General features: G+C 40.4%; 1 protein-coding gene across 3 annotated transcripts in view; it reads left to right on the top strand.

Annotated features, from left to right (window-relative positions):
- Window positions 1-26,131, top strand: part of PAK5 (p21 (RAC1) activated kinase 5) — a 276,764-nt gene that overhangs the window by 153,711 nt on the left and 96,922 nt on the right. For all 3 annotated transcript variants that reach the window (XM_081034207.1, XM_081034209.1, XM_081034208.1), the window contains exon 3: window positions 13,109-13,323. In XM_081034207.1, coding sequence (XP_080890333.1) covers window positions 13,120-13,323 — 204 coding nt within the window. In that variant the 5' untranslated portion in view covers window positions 13,109-13,119. The remainder of the gene's footprint in view (window positions 1-13,108; window positions 13,324-26,131) is intronic.

Genomic DNA, 26,131 nt, shown 5'->3' with positions numbered 1-26,131 from the left:
GAAATAAGACAAGTACCATTTCCATTGCTCAGATGAAGTCCATATTCTCACCAGGAGGTGGTGGTAGTATATGACCCTCAGATGGGAAAGAACAAAATTAGACAAATGTTTGCACAACCCATCTGACTAAAGAAAGAAAAATTAAGATAACTTAATGTTCTTTTTTCCATGTGAAATTCTGATGCATCAATCTTTATCTTCTTGGAGACTGAAGGAAACAGAGCAGTCTCTAATGTTGTTAAACTTGACTTTGTTTCCAATTATGATTTATAGGAGATCTGATTTTGATTGCCACTCACATGTGCATGCATGTGATTGAAAATAGGATTTTTGAGAATTAGATTATGACTACAACCAGCGGTGTATTTCATAGTTTCTGTTGCAAAGATCTCAAAAGTCTTTATAACCAATATGGGAATTTGGAGGTCTTTGTACCTGTTGCTGGGACATGTAGCCCTCTGTAGTAGCCCTTTTAAGAGAGGGCAAGGATCTTAGTGCAGTATCCTAAATGAGTTGAGTACCAGAAATTGGAGAACTCTACTGCTGGTTCCCAGATTTAGAGGTTACTCTCAGTGGTATGCTGGTGCTAGCTCACATGGGCTTGTGAGAGCCAATTGCCTGCATTTTTTAAATATTGCCTGTTCAGCAATGTCAAATGATAGCTTGAAATCAGCCATTCTGGGAATATCTACACCGCATAAATTGATAAACACTACAATCAGGGCTTGGTTGCCCCCACCTTACCCCCTCCCCAGAGCCAATTCTGAAACACTTACCAACACACTACTATTACTAATTGTGGTAGATTGCAACCATGGCCCTATCCTCTACCTCTCCCTATAGCTGCATCCTTTACGATATGACTTTGCGTCTCCTACTTTCTATTTCCCCACACTTTGAATCTGGGTGGACTTATGACTTGTATTGATTATCAGATAAAGTGGAACCAATGGTGTGCCTATTCCTAGCCTAGGTCTCAAGAGGCCTCACTTCTGCTTTCTCAAAACCCTGATACCACCGTAACAAGCCCATGCTATCCTGCTGACAGATTAGAGTCTATGTGGTCATCCTGGACCAGTCCGTCTCCAGGCAACCCACAGTTGACCACAAAACACTTGAGCAAACACTGGCAAGACCAGAAGAACCAGTAGCTAGTTCAGCACAAAATGCCAGCCCACAGTATCATGAGCTAAATAAATGGTTGTTGTTTTAAGTCATTAAGTATTGAGTGGTTTGTCATGCAGCGAAAGCTAATTGATATACTGATCTACTCGCAATTTCCAGTAAGTTTTAAGCAAACTTGGTAGTCCCAGGATTAATATATGAGCCACTGTCTGCCTGGGAAACTCTGCTCCACTTTGAAAATATTTTCTGTATCAAATTTTCCTACCCGTTACCCTCAGAAATTAGATGGGGATATTTGGGCATTCATATCAATGGAGTAGACTACAAAAGGAAACTGGAGAATCTGGGACTGCCTAGGAAACGTCTGTCTCAAGATGGTGGGCCACTCCATTCTCCCTTCAATTAATATTGCTTCAGCCACATACACTGCTTCTGTTGCTTGAACAAGGCTTCTTAGGGTCATTATCTTTGCTGTCCCCTCTGTCTGGAATACTCTGTCTCAACTTTGGAAGACCTACACCTTCTTATCCATAAAAACAGAACTTCAAGTGTCCTTCACCCATATCTACTCTTATTTAGCCACACAATTACTCTCCTCAAAGTTACTCTACACAGCACTAATCAATAGAAATAAAATTTGAAGTACATATTTAATTTTAAGTATTCTAATAGCCATATTTTAAAATGTAAAAGTGAAATTAATATAGTTTACTTAATCTAAAATACCTAAAATATCATTTTGACACATAATCGATATAAAAAATGAGTAGCTGTTGAGACAACAAAAAACCCTGTACACTGTTGTTCATACCAGCTTTATTTATAATGGCCAAAAACTGGAAACAACCAAACTAACCCTCATTAGGCGAATGGTTAAACAAACAACAACACCCCATATCATGGAATATTATTACTCAGCAATAAAAGGGAACTAACTATTGATACATAAAAAAACTAGGATAGGTTTCAAGGTATTACGCTCGAAAAAAAGCCAATGTCAAGTGGTCATACACTCTATATACCATTGATATAACACTCTCAAAATTACCAATTTATGGAGCTAGAAAACAGATTATAATATAAGTATGTAAGATGTAACTGGGGGGGGAGGGACTGGATAAAGGGTACATGGACCTCTCTATTCTTTCCTTGCAACTTCTTGTGATTCTATAATATTTTGAATTAAAAAGTATATTTAAACACACTCATATATGAAATAGTTTATGTTCTTTTTTATACAAATTCTTCACAATTTGGTGTATATCATATACTTACTGCACGTATCAGTTTGGACAAGCCCCATTTCTGGGTTCAGTAGTTATATGTGGCTAGTGGCTATTCTATTAAATAACACAGCTCTGCCACATGACCTTATTTTGTTAACTTCATAGTACTTTTTATACTCTATAGTGTTTCGTTTATTTCTTTCCTTGGTAATAATACTAATACCTAAAAATTATGGAATGCCCATTTATGTGCTTAATAGACATTAACTCATTATTAAATATTCACAATAACCTTTTGACATAGATATTATTAATTTACTTTATTGTGAGAAAACTGAGGCACGATGGGATAAAGTGATTTGCCCTACTAAGTGGCAGAGCTAGGATTTGAACCCAGAAGATTGACTCCAGACATCACTATACTTGTCTGTCTTTCTCCTCCACTAGAAAGTCTGTGACTTTTACTCCAAAAGGTCTTGCCCTCATTACCTGTCCCCTTCACCTCCCTCCCCCGTTTCACTGACACAGTACATACTTAATAAATATTTTTGAAGGAATGATAACAACATATGAGGAAAAAGTTTAAGAGACCTGGGTTCTCTGTCCCACTATGACAATGGCAGCTGCATGTTTAAGTTGGGCTTCTCAGAAGCAGAGCCTGAGGCAGGGGTTCAGATGCATGCCTGTTGCATGCTGCCAGTCTCACCCTGTCGGCTGCCAACATGGTTACACCACATTGTTTTTATCAAGATAAATATTTTGTCCCAGTGACCATTCAACAAATAATTATTGAGCCCCTACTGTGTGCCAAGCACAAATAAAATGGAGATCAACTTAACGGGGCTTATGGACTTACTAGGAAAGACCAGCTTTGCTTTCTGAAAACATGGGTGAAAAAGGAAAATGATCCAGGCTTTCTGAAAGCCAAATTGCCAGCATTTAAAACATTTTAAACACACATGCTATTATAGGCTGTCATTTCCATATCTGACATTCTATGCCATAAAACTCATTTTTATGCAGAATAATGCATACACCAGGATTCTGACTGGAATGTTGTTTTAACAGTCAAAAAACAACAAAAAAAAAACCCACCCTTAAATGTTCATCAATAAAGTCATCAATAGATGAACTAGAGTACATTCCATTTTATAAAATTCTATGGAGGCTTAAAAAAAAGCAAGTATTGATGTGTGTTTTGATCTGGAAAATTAGCCAAGGTTTGCTTTTTTTTCTTTTAACAGCCAAAATATGTTAAATGACACACACAAAAATCCCACAATAGTGTACATGTTGTGGTCTTGTTGTGTGCAGGCAATGGCATAAACAAACAGTAGAAGGTCCAGGTCTGGGATTTTGCAATGAGAAGATGTGTGACTGTTGACTGTTAGCCTTTATTCTGTATGCTCCTTTATTGTTTGAACTGTCCACAACCAGCTTGGGTTCATGCATTACTTCTATAATTTGGAATACCTTTCTTTTTGTGGTGTCATAGTTATACAAGGAGCTGTGGAGAACACAGACAGAGAGAGATTCTGGGGTTCAAAGTGGCGTCCCTAAGGAAGTGACATCCAGTGCCAGATCCCCGCCAGATATCCAGTCCTAATTCCTGAAACCTGTGAATATGTTAAGTAACATTACAAAGGGGAATTAGAGTTGCAGCTGGAATTACGGATGCTAATAAACTGACCTTGAAATAGGGAGATTATCCAGAGGGGACCATTGTCATCACAAGTGTCCTTAAAAGTGGACAAGCCAGACAAAAGAGGATAGTCAGATGGCTCTGTGTGAGGAAGAACAGTCAGCGAGAGATGCGACGCTGCTGGCTTTGACCATGGAGGAGTGGTCCAAGAGCCAAGGAATGCATGTGGCTCTAGAAACTGGAAATGGCAAGGACATGGATTTTCCCTTAGAGCCTCCAAAAAGGGACACATCTATACTGACACCTGGATTTTGATCCAGTGAGACCCATGTCAGATTTTGACCTCCAGAATTGCAAGGTTATGAGTTTGTGTTGTCTAAACTGCTATGCTCGTGGTAATTTGTTACAGAAACAAGAGCAAATGAATACAGTGGGAATTCAGAGAGACGTCCAGTGGATATTCGGGGAGCAGAATGGACAGGAATTGCTGGTGATTGGATGTGCAGGATGGTAGAGCAGGGGATGTCAAAGTGATGTCCCAGAATTGGCCTCCGTGATTCCATGCAACACGGTGCCATATACTGGGACTGAGATTGTAGAGAGGAGCAGGTTAAACCAGTGGGATCGTTGTGACTTAAATTTTGGAGATGATGAGTGTCAAGAGTAGGAAGAATCCAAGAGGAGAGTTGGATGCATAAATCTGGAGCTCAGGAGAGGGGTCTGGGCAGTGTCTCCATATTTGGGTTTATTGGCATAAGGAGGAAGTAAACTTGTGCTGTAGGGTAAGACCATGGTGAAGTAACTTTTGACAGTAACATTTAACACATTTTTTTCTGCAATTGTTTGAGTGTCTTCTCTGTTAATGCTGTTCTACTAGCAATGATTTTCTTCCTGTTACTATTTTAACATTATGTTATCACTCTGGGCAGTGTGAAAATAACTAGAATTTAAATATGTTTTTCTCAAAGCATCGCTTTTGTCAGTCCTGGGTATTGGGTGTTAGAAAATGAGATGGATGAGCTGACGCCACGATGAAGACTTGAGTTATACCAGAGTGGTCTTGCAATGTTGAAGGTCTAGACAGTGTGGAGTTGGGTACAGCCATAAATTCCAGAATCGGGATGGAATCAGAAAGCTTAAAAGAGAGGGAACCAGCAGCTAGGTGAGACCCAACCAACTAGATCAGTGAGAAGTGCCTGAAAGATTCACACAGTAGAGGACAAATAAGAAGCAAGTAGTCAGGGCCTGGCCCAGTGGCTCCAGCGGTTGGAGCTCTGTTCTCCTAATGCTGAAGGCTGCCAGTTCGATTCCCACATGGGCCAGGGCCAGTGGGCTCTCAACCACAAGGTTGCCGGTTCGATTCCCACAAGGGATGATGGGCTGTGCCTCCTGCAACTAACGATGGCAGCTGGTCTTGGAACTGAGCTGCGCCCTCCACAACTGAGATTGAAAGGACAACAACTTGACCTGGAAAAGGTCCTGGAATTACACATTGTTCCCCAGTAAAGTCCTGTTCCCCTTCCCCAATAAAATCTTTAAAAAGAAGAAGAAGAAGAAGAAGCAAATAGTCAGGAATGAAGGCTGAGTTCAAATCCAAAGGATAGAACTTGGAAGCCAAGGTCTGATCTGCAATAGGAGAAAGGGGCTTTAGCTGTTGAGAAGGCAGGTGTCATTGGATTAGGGCTTGGGTCAGAAGAGCAGGCACAGAGTAACTGGATCACAAGTGTCTGTGCAATACAAATGGGGACTAGGCACAAGAAAAATCTTTATTGACCCAGAGTACTTTGAAACAGTTTTTCTGGAGTGGGAAGTAGGTGGTGGAACCCAGTGATTGTCCCATGGTTTATATTAAGGAGACATAAAAGAATTCCAAGAAGGGAAACCATGTTATTTCTATATTTTTGGATGTGATAGCATTATATTTCTTAGAATACAGCCTTATTTTTAGATTATATTATAAGCCCATCCCAAGTTATTTTTGTTTTCCTCTGAATCCCAAATGTGTGACTTATGTCATATTTTACCTAAAAGCAACATAACTAAAAGTATGGTGAATCTTTTGTTTTTAATTCTATGGCTATCACAAATGCATATCTCACCAATGACATTTCAATAAGGGGATGGTGTAGTTGGTACCATCCGCTCTGCAATACAATTTCTCAAATAGCCATCTTTTTTCTACCAATGACAGGCTAGTCATTAAATGTAAATTATCTGAACACAGGTAGGTATTTCAGAAGTACTTAAATATCCATTATTACATTTGTCAAGCTCTTCAAAATAGATCTGAGGTTAAGAAAAGAAAAAGCTCATGAGGGAGTCAATGAGAAAAGACTCACTGTTGAGGTGTATACCAAAGGCACAATTGTTTTAATTCTGTGGTCTTTTCTAAGAATCCAGCTGTCTGTCTGGCTGTAAACCTTACTAGTCGAGTAATTATATTGACTCCTCACTTCAGCTGTAGGGCTTGCAAACGTAAGGTTAGACCAACGCTGTTTTGATGATGAGAGGAAATATAAATACAAACATTAGTAGATTAGCTTTAGCTTTACTTATGTTGTCCCTGCCCAACCCTATCTTCACCATGGCACCTCTCTGTAGCTACTTCCTCCTGTACTGCTGGAGTATGTCAATGTAAGATACATTTTTATGAGTTTATATGAGCCAAACTGAAGAGAAAGAAAGAGGCAAAAAAGAAATGTATACACATTTTAAGAAAAGAAAAAAACTATCAAAATTGTAGTATTCAACATATACTAATAACAAAAGATACATATAAATCACTTAACTTCTGTAATTGAAAGAGGTGCCCAAAGTGGTTACCATAAGCATGATTATGGCGAACTACTGCTTGAGCAAAGTTGACCAAAGTGTCCACTTGTACTCTTATATATTTTTGGCACCCCCGGTGTGTGTGTGTACAAGAAGAAAGATCTCAAATGCTCTGGAGAATAATTGTTTTTCAATTTCTTTTATGCATTTGAAATTAAGGAGGGAACATAAGGAAGGTTACATGAAGGTGGGTGAAAGCAAGGTGAGGATTGGATTACAAGTTAAATAAGATTATATGCTGTCTCAAGTTTAGTCTGCTTTAGAAGAGGGGTTGGAAAGGTGTCATTTCAAAGGTATGTTAACCTAGATGAACAGAAACAATGCACAGGGCTTGCCCGAGGCAAAGATAAGTCTTTACTAAAGAAGTTATATGCCTGGGGTGTGGCTACCCAGAATGCCCTTCCCAGTTAATAATTTATAATCAGATCACCCAGTGAGGTTACTTTCCATAAAACCCCTTTTCCATCCACAAGTATAGCCATATAATCATTATTATTAAATATAGTGAACAGAAAATTCACCATTTTATCCATTTTTAAGTGTACAGTTCAGTGGCAGTAAGTACATTCAGAGTTGTGCAACCATTACTACCATCCATCTCCAGAACCTTTTCATCTTTCCAAACTGAATCTGTACCCATTACATAGTAAGTCCCCATTTTGCCCTCCTCCCAGCCCCTAGTAATGCCTTTCTACTTTCTATGAATTGGACTGCTTTAGGTACTTTATATAGGTAGAATCATACAACATTTGTCCTTTTCTGTCTGGTTACTTCACTTAGCATAATATCTTAAACATTCATCCATGTTATATAGCGTGTGTCTCAAATACATTTAAAAAAATTTTTTTTTTAATTGGGGAACTGTGTTTTTTCAGGGCCCATCAGCTCCAAGTCATTGTCCTTCAATCTAGTTGTGGAGGGCGTAGCTCAGCTCCAAGTCCAGTCCCGTTTTCAATCTTTAGTTGCAGAGGGGGCAGCCCACCATCCTGTGTGGGAATTGAACCAGCAACCTTGTTGTTGAGAGCTCACACTCTAACCAACTGAGCCATCTAGCCGCCCCACAAATACATTTTTAATCATTTTGAATACACTACAAAACTAATACCTTGTGAATTAGTGTCCTATGGCCCAAACTCTATTCAAAACCCCTAATGAGCATGCCAACATTTTGAAAAGTACAGATATTTCCCATCAGTGTACCCTTTATCTTACTGATTGTTCCAGCTCTACAAATTAATAAAGAATGGCAGAAATTATAAAAAACAAAATTCTCAGCCATATATATAGACTTTGAACAAGAAAGTTGAAAATTGAATTCAGAGTCCTGAAACTGACTTTTTGAGCCAGAAATATTCAAGAGACTAAAAAATGTTAGTGGCAATTTTCAGGGCCAGTCAGCATGCTTGCAGTCAGGTAGAGTTTTCAAATCTAACTACAACGTTACTTCATTTTCTACATAAACAAGAATGTCCTTATAAATTCTCTACGTGCTTGTGATGGTTGATACTATGTGTCAACTTGACTGGGCTAAGGGTTGCCCAGATAGCTGGTAAACATTATTTCTGGGTGTGTCTAGATGGTGTTTCTGGAAGAGATTAGCCTTTGAATTTATGAACTGAATAAAGAAGATGGCCCTCCCCAATGTGGGTGGGCATTGTCCAAGTCCTTGATGGACCAAATAGAACAAAAAGACAAAGAAAGGGTGACCTTGCTTTCTCCCTGCTTGAGCTGAGACATCTGTCTTCTGCCCCCAGACATTGATTCTCCTGATTCTTGTGTTTTCACACTCAGAACTGGACTTACGTCATCAGCCCCTGATTCTCAGTCCTATGGGCTTGGACTCAATTACATACACCACCAGCTTTTCTGTCTCTCCACCTTGCATACAGCAGATTGTGGGTCTTGTTCAACATAACCACATTAGCCAATTCCTATAATAGATTACACACACACACACACTCACACTGGGGTGCCAAAAAATGTATACACATGACTTATATTCATCTTTTGTTATCAGTATATATTATTATGCTTTTAATACAGTTTTTTCCTTCCTTAAAATGTGTATATATATATATATATATATATATATATATATATATATATATCCTGTTGGTTCTTGGAAAAACCCCGACTAATACAATGCTTATACCATAAGCTGAGGACCTTTGAACTGAGACATTGTAGCGGTACTAGAAACAGGGAATATTAGTTTATGTTATATCTGTCATAGTGGTTTCTTCACATGTCTCCATCTGCTCATCCCATTGTAAATGTGTGATTCAACTATCAGAAGAGATATTTCTTTCCCAAGCATGTGCCACTTTCAGTGGACATAACTACCACAGAATTAGGTAGGTTTTGCCAATGCTTAAAAATTACTTCAGCTAGAAATGTAGAACAATAGAAACAAGGGTAAAAAGGATCCAAGATTAGAAATCTACTCATGGTTCAAACACCTTAGTGAACACCATCTGTATAAATTGCCACTTCTCAGGCAAGATGAGAATCTAAATGGGCTGGTGCTATTACTGTCATTCAGGTTCTTGGGTTCCCCAAAATGGAAATCAAGAGGAAATCCCAGAAAAATTTCCAGATAGATTTTACTAAGTTAATGCTCGAGCACAGGCAAGGCAGCACAGAGGGAGAGGAAGGTTCTACGAACTGGTTTGGGGGTTGGTTCTGCTTGGCTGCTTTAATAAGCTGGGGACAAGTGGCCTTGAGCAAAAATGGGGGCTTTTTGAAAGCAGTGGACTTTCTTTTCTGGTTACATTTCCTGGTAACTGTGTTCGCGCCTGCACCGAGGGGCAAGATGGCTGACTGCTCATATCGCGACCCCAAGAAGTCATCCAGCAGTCAAACTTTGATCAACTGTGCTTGCAGAATGGTGGTTTAGACATCTGTAGGCAAGTAATCAGTTAGAAGGGAGGTAATGATCAGCTACTTACTTGTATGTGTTTTTCTGTAAGGGGTGATGCGGTGGTGGTCAGCTTATCCCATGTTCCTTCTGGCCATCCGGCATTCCTTGGCCCTGGGCCCAAGTCCCTATTCTGTCTCAGCACCATTTTGGAAACGCAAGTAGTCTCCTGTTGTATTTCCCAAGGGATAGCATCTTTTTTAATCATTTGTGAAAGGCTACTCTAGAAATAATTTCAAAATGGTGGTTGGCAGCCCTCTTTTTACTCTGCTACCCATGAAAATCAGTCCTTTTTTTGAACATTAACCCAAAGGATAGATTTTTAAAGTTTTATTTAAATGTATTCTGATACATGTTAATTTTAACAAGTAGTTGCTTTCAATTGGTTTAAAAATGTCTTAGGACAGAAATATACCACACATGGTTTACAAAAAAGTGTAAATCCAGGCATCCCCTGATCTACCCTATGATAACTCCAAGTTCTGCTTCCCAGAGGCCACGGTCACATTTCTTGAGTTTTGTCCATTTTTTTACATATTGTCCAGTTTTACATCCCCTAGGGTGGCCATGGCAGTTGTAACTTCATGGATCTGCCGCCCCACATAGGGCGTGAGAATGTCAATCAAGGATCCAAAAGCACTCGCAGGGGCGTATCCAAAACCAGATCTTCATGCTGGTTGTAAAACGCTGGTTATCTGGCCCCCGCATGTTAGAGTTGAACATAGCATGTCTCATACCCATTTCACGGATGACTTGAGTAAGTTCAGTATATGATTGCCACTGACTCACAGTGTCTGACAGCTCACCAGCCTGTCCCCATACTGTGAGTACCACAGCAGTGAGCCACTCCATTAGAGAGTGGTTGCCCTGGTCGTGGGTCAACCTATGGCAGTTCTGTAGGGATGGATGCACTGTCACGAAGGCTAGCTTTTCCATCTCGCCTGGGGAGCAGAGAATGCTGTCTGCCCCTTCATCCCATAAAGGTAATAGCCAAGCCGAGACTGTCTCTCCAGGGCGCTGTCGGCACCACCTACCCAGCTCCTGCAACTCAGTGGTTGTGTAAGGGGTGTAGGTTGTGAACTCAGTCACAGCTGGGTTGCTGGCAGCAATGCCCATGGGGCCTAAAGGTTGTTCATGCTTTACCTTTTGCTTCAAGATGTCCGGGGCTTGGGGTTGGGAGCTACATTGTCTCCATTCCCAACGTCCGCCTCTGCCTCAGAGTCCCCACTGTGGGGCCCCTCTTCTAACAGGCGGACCCGAGCTTCCAGCGCCTCCCACCAGGACACCTGGTCTAGCACCTGGGCTAGTCCAGCAAGCACTTCCTCCGAGTTATGATGCACTGTTGTGGGAACCTCCATCAACCGTTGGTCCCGAGCTTTTAGCGCCTCCCCCCGGGGCTGCTGGTCCGGCTCCTGGGCTATTTCATTAAGCACGTCTTCCATGTTACGACACAATGCGGTGAGGAACATCCATCCCACACGACCGGCTGTAGCCTTCGCCCCCTCCAGCAACCACTCAGCCAGAGCCTACAGGGCCCTCTCCCCACTGGCCATCCATGTCCTCCCACCCCTTGTCAGGGGTCCAACTTCTGAGAACAGTGGCTACCGGGTACCACACACTGTAGGACACACTGCTCTCTGGGACTCTGTCCCCATACTTGCACTCCCTCCAGCTGAGGCAATCGGTCACCAGTCGTCAGTAGGCTGCTCATAGCAGCTCGCAGCAGTTCTCGCCAGCCGCTCAAGGTGGCTGCCGGCCACTCACACTGACTCATGGCAGCACATAGTAGCCCACACCAACCTCCGGATGCTCTTGGCAGCCCAGCTCCAGGGAGAGCTGTTGTTCACAACCTTAGCTATAGAGGGCGCAGCTCACTGGCCCATGTGGGAATCGAACCAGCAACCTTCGCGTTAGGAGCACAGTGCTCCAACCACCTGAGCCACCAGCTTGGCCCCAGAAAATATTTCTTGACCACTATTATATGCCAGCCACTGACAAACTGTAACAAACCAGCAGGAACTATCTCTTCTGTCATGGATCTTACATTCTAGTAGGGAAAATAGACACCAGGCACACTGTTACACATAATTAATTGACGGCAAGTGGATACATGCTGTGAAGAATATGGATATAGACCTGGAGGAGAATATAACTCACCTATTCAAGTCTCAGGGCTAAGATAAGGCAACGTTGAAGCCAAAACACCTTTTATAACTCCCACAACAGTGTTGTCGGGATTCCCCACATGATCATGATTGTTTTGCTCACAATAAATCATAGAAGGAAAAGCAATTACTCAAGATCACAGCAAATAGGTGATCTGTTTGGGATTCAAACCCAGGTTACCTTACATGTTTTCAATACCATAAAGTACACAGTGTCTATTTTACGTATTTTCTAGAGATATCCTGGTCACAGAATATTTTAACTAGGTAAACTACATTGTTTCAAATAGGTAAAATACATTGTACAAAGTTCTAAATATAACTGGCTTGAACTGTTGTCTTCCCTGCCTTGTCCCCCCCAACCCCATTTCCAGTTCCCAGCAGGCTGTGCCAGTCAAGTTTCCTGTATATTTGTCTAGAGGCATATTTAATACTTGCAGCTCCTACTTTGTGCCAGGTGCTTTTCAAAGTGTTTTACAAATGTTTGCTTGTTTAATCCTAATAAAAAGGTTATGTGTGAATATAATTATTAACCCCATTTCTCATGTACACACATATTTTTCCACACAAATGTCTTAGATTTTAAGTACCCACCAAATTTTCAGATGCTTCTCCCTGTGTGCTAGTCAGCTTTTGTTTTGATAATACCACATAACAAGCAAGTCCAAAATCTCAGTGGCATAATCATTTATAAACATTTACTTTTTACTCATGAGTCAATATGGTTTAGCTGTGGCTGAGTTGGGCTTGGCTCCAGACTGGAGGTCAGATTTGTGTCTGCTTCATGCAACTCTCCTTCCAGGACCTAGGCTGAAGGAGCATCATGAACCAGAGAGATCTTCATGGCAGGTCGCAGGAACATAAGAAGGAAAGTAGAAAAACCCAACACCTCTGCAAAAACCTCTACCCTAACTGGCACATTCTCTCTTCATTCACAGTTCATTGGTCAGTCAGGTAATATGGCCAAGTCCAAAATCAATGGGGAACTATACTTCACACAGCAATTGCAAGGAAAGGACAAAAAATTTGAATGAAGTTATCTAATCTACACACCCTAAAAAAATCTACCTTTCGTCTTTTACAGCAAATATATATATAGGAACACCTGAAAAGACGTAACTATAAATGAATTAATAATTTTCCTGTGGTCTTCTGCTGGCAGGATATAAATAGCTGCCTCTTTTCTGTTTGCATTTCCCAGGTTTTTGCATCATGTTTGGAAAGAAAAAGAAAAAGATTGAAATATCTGGCCCATCCAACTTTGAACACAGGGTTCATACTGGGTTTGATCCACAAGAACAGAAATTCACTGGCCTGCCCCAGCAGTGGCACAGCTTGTTAGCAGACACTGCCAACAGGCCGAAGCCCATGGTGGACCCTTCGTGCATCACACCCATCCAGCTGGCTCCCATGAAGGTATGGTGAGGATTCAGTCTTTCAATTGGCTGAAAAAGCGTGTTCTCATTTGATGAAGTATATCTTCTTTGCGGGCAAACTAGAAAAGGTCTAAGTCTTGTGTTTGTTTTTAAATACCCACACATTAGCCACAATTATCCTTCAATAATGATAATGCGCACCACTTATTGTAAATTGCAGCACATGAAGAGGAACCTCAGCTTTTAGATGTGAGATCATTTTAAAATCAGACACATAAAATGCAATCACAAAGTAGGAAATTTTTATTTCACTTTACGTGGTGTTTACTAGTCTTTATACTGAAGAAGATTGTCTCCCCTTTCTGGTAAATATTGGCAGTAACTTTTGGTTAAACATTATATTAGATAACCTTTTGTTGTTTTGCATTTGCCCTCAGAATGTTTAAACTTTTCTTTTATGTAAAATTTAATGTTAAGATATTTTAATGACAAATGATTGATATATGCATATACACACATGCATATATACACATATACATGTTTTACATATGGAAGCATATATATATAGAAATATGCATACATATGTATTTAAGTTTGTCTTTATAGTCTAAGAGACTATTTTGAATAAAAGTAAATAATTTGAGTACTAGAATAGGATATAATTACCTTAAACAAATGGCTAGTAGATACTTGGGAAGAAACATTCATGAAAATAATTGCATTAAAGCAGAAATCAGACCCAATACATTTCAGATACATTAATTTCCTACAAAGAAAATACAGCCATTGCAGGTTTCTTCTACACCACAAAACAAGAGTTCCATAAACCGTCAAGTAATTGCCCCAAAGCTCCCTATGGTACTTAAACATTGTTGAAGTTTATGATCACGTTATCCAATAGATCAGATTCTAGCCTGTACTCACATCTCTTGCTCATTATATTAGTAGACATGAGTACTGTATTCTGTGTTAACAAGAATGTTGACTATCTTGTATTTAAATGACAGGCAAAACAAAAGTGGATGCATGTTTTTAAAGGATGCAAAGAAGAAGCGTAGCTGATAAATGATGGGAAATGCTTATAAGATGTCATCTGAGCTGACTAAATTAGAATTGCAATTCTCGCATTCGTGCGCAGTCTTGGTCATTCTGTTCTGGTATGGAACTGGTGATACTGTTCTATCTAAAGATCAATACAGAGTCTTCTAATCCTGCATCTTGTGAATTTGATTTCTTGATAGGATTTTCTAACCTTTCAGGCCAGCTAAAATGTAAAATACTCAAAAGATGGATATTTGAGAAGATAAATCTTTAGGGGAAAAAAGAACCTCCTATTTTATTTTATTTATTTATATTTTTTAAATATTTTATTGGGGAAGGGGAACAGGACTCTATTGGGGAACAGTGTGTACTTACAGGCCTTTTTTCCAAGTCAAGTTGTTGTCCTTTCAGTCTTAGTTGTGGAGGGCGCAGCTCAGCTCCAGGTCCAGTTGCCATTGTTAGTTGCAGGGGGCACAGCCCACCATCCCTTGTGGGAGTCGAACCGGCAACCTTCTGGTTGAGAGCCCAATGGCCCATGTGGGATTTGAACCGGCAGCCTTCGAAGTTAGGAGCATGGAACTCTAACCGCCTGAGCCACCGGGCTGGCCGGAATCTCCTATTTTAAATAGGTATTACTGATATTTAATAGAAACCGACCAATTAACCAACCAATATTAGGCAATATCCTACCATTAAACATAATGTTTTTCCCGAAGAGACGGCTAATGCTTAATGACCAAATAATAAGGAAGACTACATCTAAAAAGAAGTTGGGATTGGAAAGAATATCCTTTTTGGTTTTATTATTTTCCTCATACCCAGGTTTTTATAAAACCTGGAAAATGGAATATGCAGTGTGCCCAGAAAAGTCCTCGGCTATTGATCATCATGGTGAAGGAAAAATACCCAAAGGAAGTGAGGGCTCATTGTGTTACTGTTGAGTATAATTATCATTTGATGAGCATTCTAGAAGGAGACTGTAGAACATTCTAGAGTCTTAGCGTAACATCTTAGCTAAAGGCCCAGAACATGTGTTCTCTTGTTACAGTGTGTTTATTTTAGGACAGAGTATTATTTATTTCACCATGGTTTTTTAAGTTGTCCAGGTCCTAGCAGGTACTAGCTGGTAGTGAAAGAGGAAGCTCCCATCTCAGTGATAATCTACCATGTTCAGTGCACATAGGACTTAAGAGGACCCCTAGCTCATTTCTCCCATCTCCTGGATAGGCTGGTTCGTTATCCTCTATGACAAAATTTATCAGCCCCATTAAGAGTTGGAGCAAGTTTTCCTAAGTGCTAAACTCCTGAGCCCATGATTCTCTAACTTCTTGGCTTTCTAGCCCTGATGCCAAATGTGTGAGTGATACAGTTTAGCTAGCTTGTCCCTAGGTAGACAGGGAGGTTCCTGGTGGAATAAACAAAAGACAGCCATATCCTAAAACTCCACGTTTTGAAATCACTCCTTCCGCTCTAGGACATAATGTAATAAGGCCTTGAGATTAATCATAAAATTCCTTTTGGCCTGACAAATGGAGCAGATCTGATAGATAAGAGTGGGTTATTTTGCTAATTCTTAGGATGGGCAAGCAGAACAAACCTGGTAGACGAATTTCATTAGAAGGCGTCCGTTCCCTTCTTCAAACAGTTCCCTTCTTTAAACAGCTCCTTTTCCCGAAACAGGCAAAGGAAGGTATAAAAATAAGACCTTTTGCCTCAGTCATGGGGCACCTCCATTCAGGACCCCCTCCCGCTTGGGAGCTCTGACTCTTTGCTTTCAATAAACTATCCTCTTTTTAAAACTCTTTGCCTCTCCTGGGTCCGTGTGTCCATTCTTCAGTCTCACGAGACACGATCCCAGAAACTGCCAGCAGATCCATCATCATCTACATTATTTGGGGACTCACAGGAAGATATTCCTACATCATGAGCATCCAGTCTGAAATGAAAATGTTTGTTATAGACACTTAAATGCCAACAGGGGGATGACTGTAAAATACATCTCAATTATAGATTCAGGCCTGGATTTCTACAAATGAGACTTCAGGCACAGTACTGACTATGAGAAAAAAACAAACAAACAAATGAAAACAGACAAGAAATGACAAACAATAGTCAGAGAGGGTAAATTTTCCCCAGAAAGAGTACAGTTAATCAAATGCTTTGAACTGAAGAACACCCAAGAAATCTATACCTCATACTGTCACCAAACTCCTTTAGATTAAATCCTCTCTCTCCCCAACTCTGAGTGCAGTTAGCACTGCTGGCAGCTATTGGACAATATTGGTGGTCCGAAGAATCCTGCTGACTCTACCAGCCTCTTAGAAAAAGGAAAGTAAAAAGTTCAAGGGGCCAAGTATATCATGTGGTTTGGATGACCGTACTATTTGGAAGTGCCTTCACTGGAGAGATCTTCCAAGTTACTTGAAAACAACATACTATAAACCATGCAGAATATATCTCAGGAGTCAGAACAATCCTTCAAATAAGAAGCTATGAATGAATTGATAGAAAGGAGTGAATAGACAAGCATTTTGCAGAATTAAAGCCATTTTAGCAGTTATTTAAGTAGAACCAACAATTCTAATATGGTCAAGTTGTTCTTTAAAGGGGTCACAGAAAAATGAGACAAGAGATTACATGGTAAAAGCAGTAAATGGAAGAATTCTACAGTGCCTTACGTTTTGGCCAAGTACCAGTTTTTCTGTATTTATCAATGAGCTTCGTTCTGTCAGGCTGGTTCTGAATGGAAATTCACCATTGCAACCAACACTCTCTTCTCTGATTGATTAGGATTTCAGCTGTTCCTACTCAGAAGCTTCATGTCATATTTCAGGACGTACCTCTTCTAAGTAGACTTATTTAGATCAGTGTTTCTCAATCTACAGTTCACCAGAATCACCTGGAGGACTTGGTAAAACACAGACTAAATGCATCCCTAGAGTTTCTAATTCATTAGGACTAGGATGGAGTCCGAGAATTTGCATTTCTAATAAGTTTCCGGGTGGTGCTGATGCTTTTGGTCCAGAGACCCCACTTTGAGAATCTTGATGTAGGTAGTTATAAAGGAATTTATCCACATGATGTATGGTCAGTATAAGTTTACACTGGCCAAGATTTCCAAAATTTCAGAAATTTAACCAGACGCCACAGGTTGACTTGGACTTGCATCAAAAGTTAAAGTTCATGTACCCAAGCCAATGGCAGGTAAGCAAACTGAGATAACATGAACACCCAAAGGTTGGGGGTGAAGCCCTTTAAAAAAATAGAGAGGATAATATTAAAAAGACTTTGTAGCTTCTACCTAAAGTGAACAAATAGCATATCTTAATATTTGCTTCAGATTTGTTTTTTGTTTTCAAACAGAACTATAGAAATAATATTAAATACTATTATTTTGCATATTTAAATTTCATTAAAGGATGTCATCTAAATTTCATTAAAAGCATATTCCTTTTTATTTAACAAAAATGGTTTTGAGATAAATTCATATTGATATGTAGAAAATGTATTTATTAAAAAATTAATTTTTATAGGTTTTGCACAAGGTCACAGAGCAAGTTAATGTCAGATGTCAGATGTGGTTTCTGTGTGTAGGGATGCTTCTGATTCAAACATTTAGAAAGCATAGAGTTACCATGTTTCCCCGAAAATAAGACCTAGCCAGACCATCAGCTCTAATGCATCTTTTGGAGCAAAAATTAATATAAGACCAGATATTATGTTATGTTATGTTATATTATATTATATTTATTATATATTATATATTATATTATATTAATTAATTATATTAATTATATTATATTATATTATATTATATTATATTATATTATATTATATTTGAACAGGTCTTATATTGTAGTAAAATAAGACCGGGTCTTATATTAATTTTTGCTGCAAAAAACGTATTAGAGCTGATTGTCCAGCTAGGTCTCATTTTGGGGGAAACACAGTAGTCCATGAATGAGCACTCACTTGAGAATTTGATGGGAATATCATTTAAATTCCTACCTCCTTACAGTTTCTTATCATTACTGCCATGTAACTTTATTTCCTAGTTGTAGAGTACTCAGAGCCCTTTCCTTAGTCTCTCATGATGCATTTAATACACACAGTCTTCTCAAGTGAAGTAGGCAGAATATTTAAACAAGAAATGTCAATGAAAATGTGCACTAAGAAGCAAATAAGTAAACGTTCAAACATGTGCTGCTCACTCTTTCACCAGGATGGCCTTCCTCCGCCCTGAGCTGACTATATCTGAGGTCCAACAGCAAACCCTCAGATCACAAGCTTCTCTCCAAACTTCTGTTGGTTTCCAATTGAGTGGCCTGCTCGGAACTCCTGACAGCTTGTCCTGAACTTGTCAAATGAGGATGGTTGTGCTTTGATAACTGGAAAATTCTATATAAAGGGAGATGATATTTTCAGGAATGACTCGTTTGCCCCAACTCTTCTCTCCTGGCAGGGGTGACCTAACCGAAAATAATGCCTCTAAATCAAAAGAAAAAGTATGTAGCGGCTCTCTGTGACTCCCACACATGCTTGGAATTTGACAGATTTAATTTTATCTCTCATTTAGCATCTTAGAGAAATTGGGGCACTGAGATGGCAACTGTAGGCTTCTTTGGGGGCACTGTGAAATTCTGTAGTGTTTATCATTTTGTCATGTAATATTCAATATAAGCATTATATTGCTGGCTCTATTTAGACTTGTGCAAAAGCAGTTTATCAATACTTTGGTCGTTTCCAAGCAGCACATGACAATCCAACATGTTAGAAGCTACTGCCCTTACCTGTAAGGTTAAATTTCAATGAAAATAGCTGTGCCCAAGAAGGTACTTAGTCTGAGTTTGCCATCATCACTCAATCCGCTGCTTGTTGAGAATCTTTATATTAGTTTCCTATTTCTGCATAACAAATTACCACACACATAATGACTTAAAAGGACATACATTATTACCTCATAGTTTCTGTGGGTCTGGTGTCTAGCTAGGCATGGGTTAACGGGGTCCTATACTCAAGGGTTCACAAGACTGCTTGCTATCAGCTGGGCGTCACTGCCAGCTGGGCGTCACTGCCATCTGGAGGCTTGACTAGGGAAGAATCCACTTCTCAGCTTGTTTGGGTTGGCAGAATTCATTTCTTTGCTGTGAAACTCATGGCAGTTTGCTTCTTAGAGGCTAGCAGGAGAGTGAGAGCTAATCTGCTTGGAGTCTTATGTATTAGTCATAACAGAGTCACAAAGTGATATCCCAGCACTGACGCCATATCATGTAAAACATACCCATGGGAGTGATGTCTTATTACCTTTGCCATTTTCTGTTGATTAGAAGGCAGCCACCAAGTCCTGCCCTCACTCATAGAGAGGCGATTACACAAAGGCAGGAGGCAGACATCACTGGGGGAGGGGGAGTCCCTAGGCCCTGTCCATTCTGTTCTCCATTGTCCCTCCTGTAGAGGTTGCGCATGGGCTGTGAAAGAATTCACAAGGCACAAAGGAATAGAAGTTAGAAAGTTTATTTAAGAAGAGAAACACATGCAGAGGAGTTGCCAGGGGCAGAGTCTAGGGTAGACAGCTGATGCGAACTTTAGGTTAGCGTTTCTCATATAGAAAAGTGTAGCTAATTTTCTTACAGCAGAAGATGTGATGTACAAACTCAGGACATTTGAGAAACTTGTAAGACTGAGGTCATTAGATTGACATGTGCAGGTTATAAAACTGGTTTCTTTCTGCGCATGCCCTTATCCAAAATACATACAGAAAAACCCATGGGGAGAAAAGCCATAATGTTCATTTTATTCTAATTGTATTATAATGAGGCCAGAGGTCAGGCCAAGAGCAGACTCCAGCAATCTGCGCAGGTACCCAAAACTGGACAACTCTGGTTGGGATCTTATCTCCTTTTTCTAGGGGTGTTTCAACAGAAACATTTATCTCTAGGGGCTGGGCTTAGGCGGTCCCTGGGGAGGGAGTGCAGGACTGGGTTGTCCCTGGGACGTACATGCAGATAGTGCAAAGCTCTGATCAAATCACCTTCTGCTAGCCCCCTCGGGCTCACTTTTTGTTAACTATTTTCCTACCTCATCATTCCCCTATCTATGATCAGCAATGAAAAATCTTTGGGAAACGGATGGAAGTCAGTCTTCTGTAACTGCTTCAGGCTGGGTAGGGGCATAGAGCTGTCCCTATCTATGATTGCCTGTCAGGAATGGTGGAAAGACCTGCACCAGAAAATCTGGACAATCTTGTCTATGGACCGAACTGAATTAGGGACTCCATGCTGGAAGTTCCAACCTGGAGGGCTGAAAGTAGTTACAGAGTCACTTACTGGGATGGTGACTCTTGCATAAGAGCCACCTGCAGCTTAATAGATTGGATTCTACAAGAGACAAACTTAACTGGAAGGTTAAAGGGGCATGGTCCAAATAGAAATAACCTAAGAAAAATAAGGAGAGGAACTAGTAAAGGTGAGAAAAGGTACCATAACTAGGATCCCCAAGAGTGAGAAGGGGAACCCAGGTGGGGCACAAGTAAAGACAAAAACTAGAGCTCTTAAGAGAAAGGTAATAAAGATCAGCTCCAGGAGCCTGGAGTTAGTTATCAGTACTTATCAGTCTTGGGAGATTGACTTGCTTGTCTGTTTGAAGAAAAACTTAAGGTCTTCGTTTGGTTCAGGAATAGGAGCAATAGTCTTCCTTCTGGGGGAGTCCTGTAGAGACTTAAATGAAACAGGTTTGATTGGAGGAAAGGGGACCCAGCTACTGACTCGCTGCAGCCCAACGGCATTTGGGGTGCTCAGAACTGCATAAGGTCCCTTCTATTTAGAAGTTAACTGGGCTGTTAGGAACCCTCCCCTTTCCTCTAGGCTCTAACAATATTTGGTTCCCTGGCTTCATGGGGCTGCAATATGTAGAGGGGTCAGCCTGGGGGAAGTGCCAGTCCCCATATTTCCTGAGTGCTTGCTGAACCTCTCCTAAGTTAATAACATAGAAATAGCAGAATTGAGGTCAGAGTCTACAAGTAGATTAGATGTAAGAAGAGGTCTCCCATAGAGCATTTCATAAGGACTAAGTTGTAAGGGCTCTTTTGGGAACAGCACAATAACAAAGTGAAGCAATGCTCAATAACTGGGGTCAGGGCTCAGAGGTTTGACAAAGCTTTCCCAGAGTTCTTTTTAAAGTCTCATTTGCTCGTTTTATATTTCCTCTAAGGTGCAGGCCAATGGTAAGGAACAGGCTGAGTATGAACCCAAATCTAGAGACTCTATTTATCCCCACAATAGAGCATGTTCCAGAGTAAATAGGTCTAGAATGAGCAGTCGAGACAGAATAAATGGCTCTAATATTAATCAGGAAATTAACAGTCTTTCCTGCCATGTCAAAGGTTACTTGCAGTTCTACCCTTGTGATGAGAATAGCCTCTTTCTTCTGGGGATCCACTAGGAACCTCAGGCCCATCAGTCGATCACAGCCATCTTGAGGAGAAAGTTGGTCCCTGCTCCCTTCAGAGCAGGGGACAACCACTCCTCCAGTGCCCTTTTAGTTTGCACAGGGGGCACAACTGCTTTGAAGGACTAGGATACTCCTTACTCCAGTGGTCTGGGCTTCCACATACGAAGCAGACTCCTTTACCTGGTTCCTCTTCTGAGATTGTCAGGGTGGCCCTGAGGTGCCTTTGGCCTTGGCCTGCCTAAAACTGCAGCCAAAAGTCTGGCCTGTCTCTGGTCTCATCTCTGGTCTCACTGCTCCTTTCTTTCTTCGTTTTCTCTGTCTCAGTCATTAAAGACATTTAAACACATTCTTTGGCCTTCTCCAAGATCTGAGCCTTCTTATCAAGATGTAACAGTCAGTTAGAATTACTATAACACTGTGCCAGGTTAGGGAAAATATTAAGCCAAGCTTCCTTCTACTGGCCTACATCTGAACCCATGGAGGGCACATGAACTCTAGTAATCCTAGAATACAGAAGTTTATGTAATTATTAGCAAAACTTACTTCTTAGATTTAGCTCTCTTAAGTAACCAAAGTCCCGGTTAAGACAATGTAAAACAGAAAATTATTAATGATACGCAATCTTTGCTTTTTAGGCAGAAAACTTTTTCATAATATGAACAGCAGACCGATAGTCTAACAAACTTTGTCTTACTTAGCAGAGAGAGAAAAGTTAACTCTAATTTTGTACTTGCTTACTTTTGATATTTAAATTTACTTAATTCATTGCATTTAGCTTAACAATATATAAAAATTCTCTCAAGATTTTTCTTCACAAACCTTCTACAACTTTCCCAGTCCCTCTTAGTTTGTCTAGTCTCACTCATTCAGAAATAACCATCCTTAGACAAACAACTTTCTTGCACTTCCTTCAAAAATGTATTTTCATATCTTATACCTTCCTTGAAAACACACATCATTTCCTTTCATATTAATTAGAATCTGTGACCTTTAGAACCTTTTTACTGACAACTAAAAGAAACCAATTAGCATTTCCATTGACAAATCCAGGAACATACTTTGCAACTTTGAAAACATAGGCTTTTGTAATAAAATACAAGATATATTTCTTAACAGATCTTTATTTTTTAGTGTTCCTGTGACAAGAGGCCAGAGATAGATTAACTCAGACTACCATTGTTTCCCCAAAAATAAGACCTAGCTGGACAATCAGCTGTAATGCATCTTTTGGAGCAAACATTAATATAAGATCTGGTCTTATTTTACTATAAGACCAGGTATAATATAATATAATACTGGGTAATATAATATAATATAATACCGGGTCTTATATTAATTTTTGCTCCAAAAGACACATTAGAGCTGATCGTCCGGCTAGGTCTTATTTTCAGGGAAACTTGGTATATAATAATTAATATTTCAGTATTTCATTATTTTGAAATACCTAAGTTATTCAATCATTTTTATCATTTAACATAAATTAGCAAAACTAACATCTTAAGTTACCAACAAATGCTGGTAAATTACATCCAAACACCCATATTATATAATTATTACTGAAAAGTTTCATGTAAAACCTTACTTTAGTTATTTCTTATTAGTTCTTAACTCTATGAGATTTTAAAGTTAATTATTACCCAAGGTATTTTCTTGACAAATTTTGTAACAGAGATAACATAAATTTATTTTTGTAAACACAGGTTTACCAAAGATACTATACTCAAGTGTTAATAACCTTAAAAGACATATCTATTTAACCAAAAGTAAACCAGCCTTAGTATCAAAAGCTTGCACATAAGGGACTTTGTCCTAATTTTTTGACCTTTGACAAAACAATTTTAACTGCAAAATAGTATAATAATTTAAAGACCCATTGAGAGTCAGAGTCCCCGTTTCCTCAGATTCTAGAATGTACATAGACCAAGCAGTGTTGCAATAAAATATCATCCTTTTCTTTGTCATTGGCTTATAAATTGACCAGTTTGCCAATCCAGGGGGCTCTCAGATGGTATGGACACAGAACCTCTTATTTTTAACTTAAGACACAAATAGAAAAGTAAATGGGAGAAAGAGGAAAAAAGGAAAATGACAGGCTAGAGGTGAACAAAGCAAAACAAATAAGTTACAAACAAACCAGAACCCAAAATGAGATAAGTACTCAGAGAACCAAATCCTCCTGAAATAAGGAGCAGGGGGTTAAAACCCAGTCTCTAACTCGGCACCACAGATTGGCCTCAGAGAGGCCCAGATTGGTGCATAGCCCAGACAGTGTATAAGCCCAGAACCAGTGACAGTGATTAGCCTGAGAGGCTCCAACAGCAGAGACCAGGGAGTTCCAGTGTACGTCCCTGTTTGACAAGTTCCCAGACTTACTAAACTGCAGTTTCCAAATCTTATAGGTCACTTTTCTTCTCACCAATTTAGGCATTTGTGGGCAGCTAATGCCAGGAGGGGGAGAGCCAGGAGAGTCAAAGAAGTTCATGGCAGCTGCTGGGACACCCTTCTAGTCCCCTCCCTGGGGCCAACCAGCCACAAGCGGCAGGGATTTACCGTCTCAGGTCTGATGCCGCTTGCTACCCGGGGCCCAAAAACTTGCGTGAGAAAGGTTGGTGAGGACAAAACTGCATTTTATTCTAGATGCCAGCAGCTAGGGAAGATGACAGACTAATAGTTTAATAAACTTCATGTTATTTAGCAGAGAGAAATGCTAGCAATTCTTAAGAGTCTTGCAGAATAGAGTGGGCATGTCCTATGGCTTCAGGAATAGAGGTTCATGATAGTTGGGCCAGGAGATCAAGGGGCATCCACCTTGACTCTCCAAATGAATTCCTCCAACTCTGCGTTACGGACTTAACTGGTATCTTACCGCGTACCTGAGAGGGAGAGAACGAGAGAAACTGACTGTTAGTGTACCCAGCACTACAAAAAACAAGGATCGTGGACCTGGCCCGTGGAGTTCTAAGCCCCCCCTGATGTCCCCAGGCATATCCACTTACCAACAGATGCCGCAGCTAGACACCTGGAGGTGCCTCATGGAGAATCAGATTTAAAGCAAAAGGAAAGGACACAGGGAGTGAGAGAGTGAGAGAAAAAGAGGATTGAGACCTACTAGCATGCGTGGATTCACCCTGGACAAACTGCCGCTGCCAACTGTGCCACACATTGGAGAGTAGGTCTCAGAGAGGATAGATCTACCGGGGAGAAGCCTCAGTGAGGACAGGATAGAGTGTCTCCATATGAGCCACCAAAATGTCATGGTCCCTTGCACGTTGTGAAAGAATTCACAAGGCACAAAGGAATAGAAGTTAGAAAGTTTATTTCAGAAGAGGAACACAGGCAGAGGAGTTGCCAGGGCAGAGTCTAAGGTAGACAGCTGATGTGAACTTCAGTTTACCTTTTCTTATATAAGAAAGTGTAGGTTATTTTCACAGCAGAGGATGTGGCATACGAGGTGTGATCCAAAAATATGGTGAATGTTTAAATAAAAAAAAATTATTACAGTAAAATACACATTGCCATTAAACCCCCTCAATATACTACCCCTTGCTTTGAACACACTTGTCATGCAGTGTCTCAGTTCTGCTCCCCGCACAAGCACACAGGACATGGTGAGGCCAAAAAGAACACCAACGGAGCCATAGATAGGGGAGTCATTCTCGCTGGTGGCTGGGTTGGAGACACACGAAACAGGAGCCACAATCTGCCATCCATTTCTCTGCCAACCAACCAACCCCCTAGCATAGCCACAGCAGTTATATTAGTGGCTAATGGCTAACTGGTTACAGCCGATGGCCAACTAGCCACAGCTGATGGCCATCTACTACCCGAGCCAGCACCTTTCCACATGAGGTCGACAGCCTGGAAACTGCTCTCCTGGCTCTGTCCCCAACACTTATCCCATTGTTCTTGCCACTTTCTGAAGCAGTCTGGAAATCCTCTTTCCTGAGTGTCTTTAGTTGCACTGTCGTGGCTGCCTTGATGTCCTGAATTGATTCAAAACATTTATCTTTCATGGTCATTTTGACTTTGGGGAGGAGTCAGAAGTCTCACAGTACCAGATTCAGTGAATAAAATGAATGAGGACACACTGCAATGTTTTTATTTGACAGAAATTGCTGTACCAGAAGCGATGTGTGACATGGAGCCATTCTGTTGTGATAAAAAAAATATATGGTGAATGCTGCTGCCAAGTGCTATCCAACGAAAAGGCAGGGATCTTCAATATGGGAAGCAGCGTGTTGAGCGATGGTAACAATGTGTGACAAGTTTCAACTTGTTCGGTGCACTCAGCCAGTTATAGTTGAGAGAAGGTGTGTTTTAAAGTGTGCCGTAAATCATCCTCCATCATGACAATGATC

Source organism: Rhinolophus hipposideros (genome assembly GCF_964194185.1).
Source record: "Rhinolophus hipposideros genome assembly, chromosome: 22".
NCBI classification, from domain to species: domain Eukaryota; kingdom Metazoa; phylum Chordata; class Mammalia; order Chiroptera; family Rhinolophidae; genus Rhinolophus; species Rhinolophus hipposideros.
The sequence above is the reverse complement of the archived record's forward strand: the minus strand, read 5'-3'. Positions and strand labels throughout refer to the sequence as shown.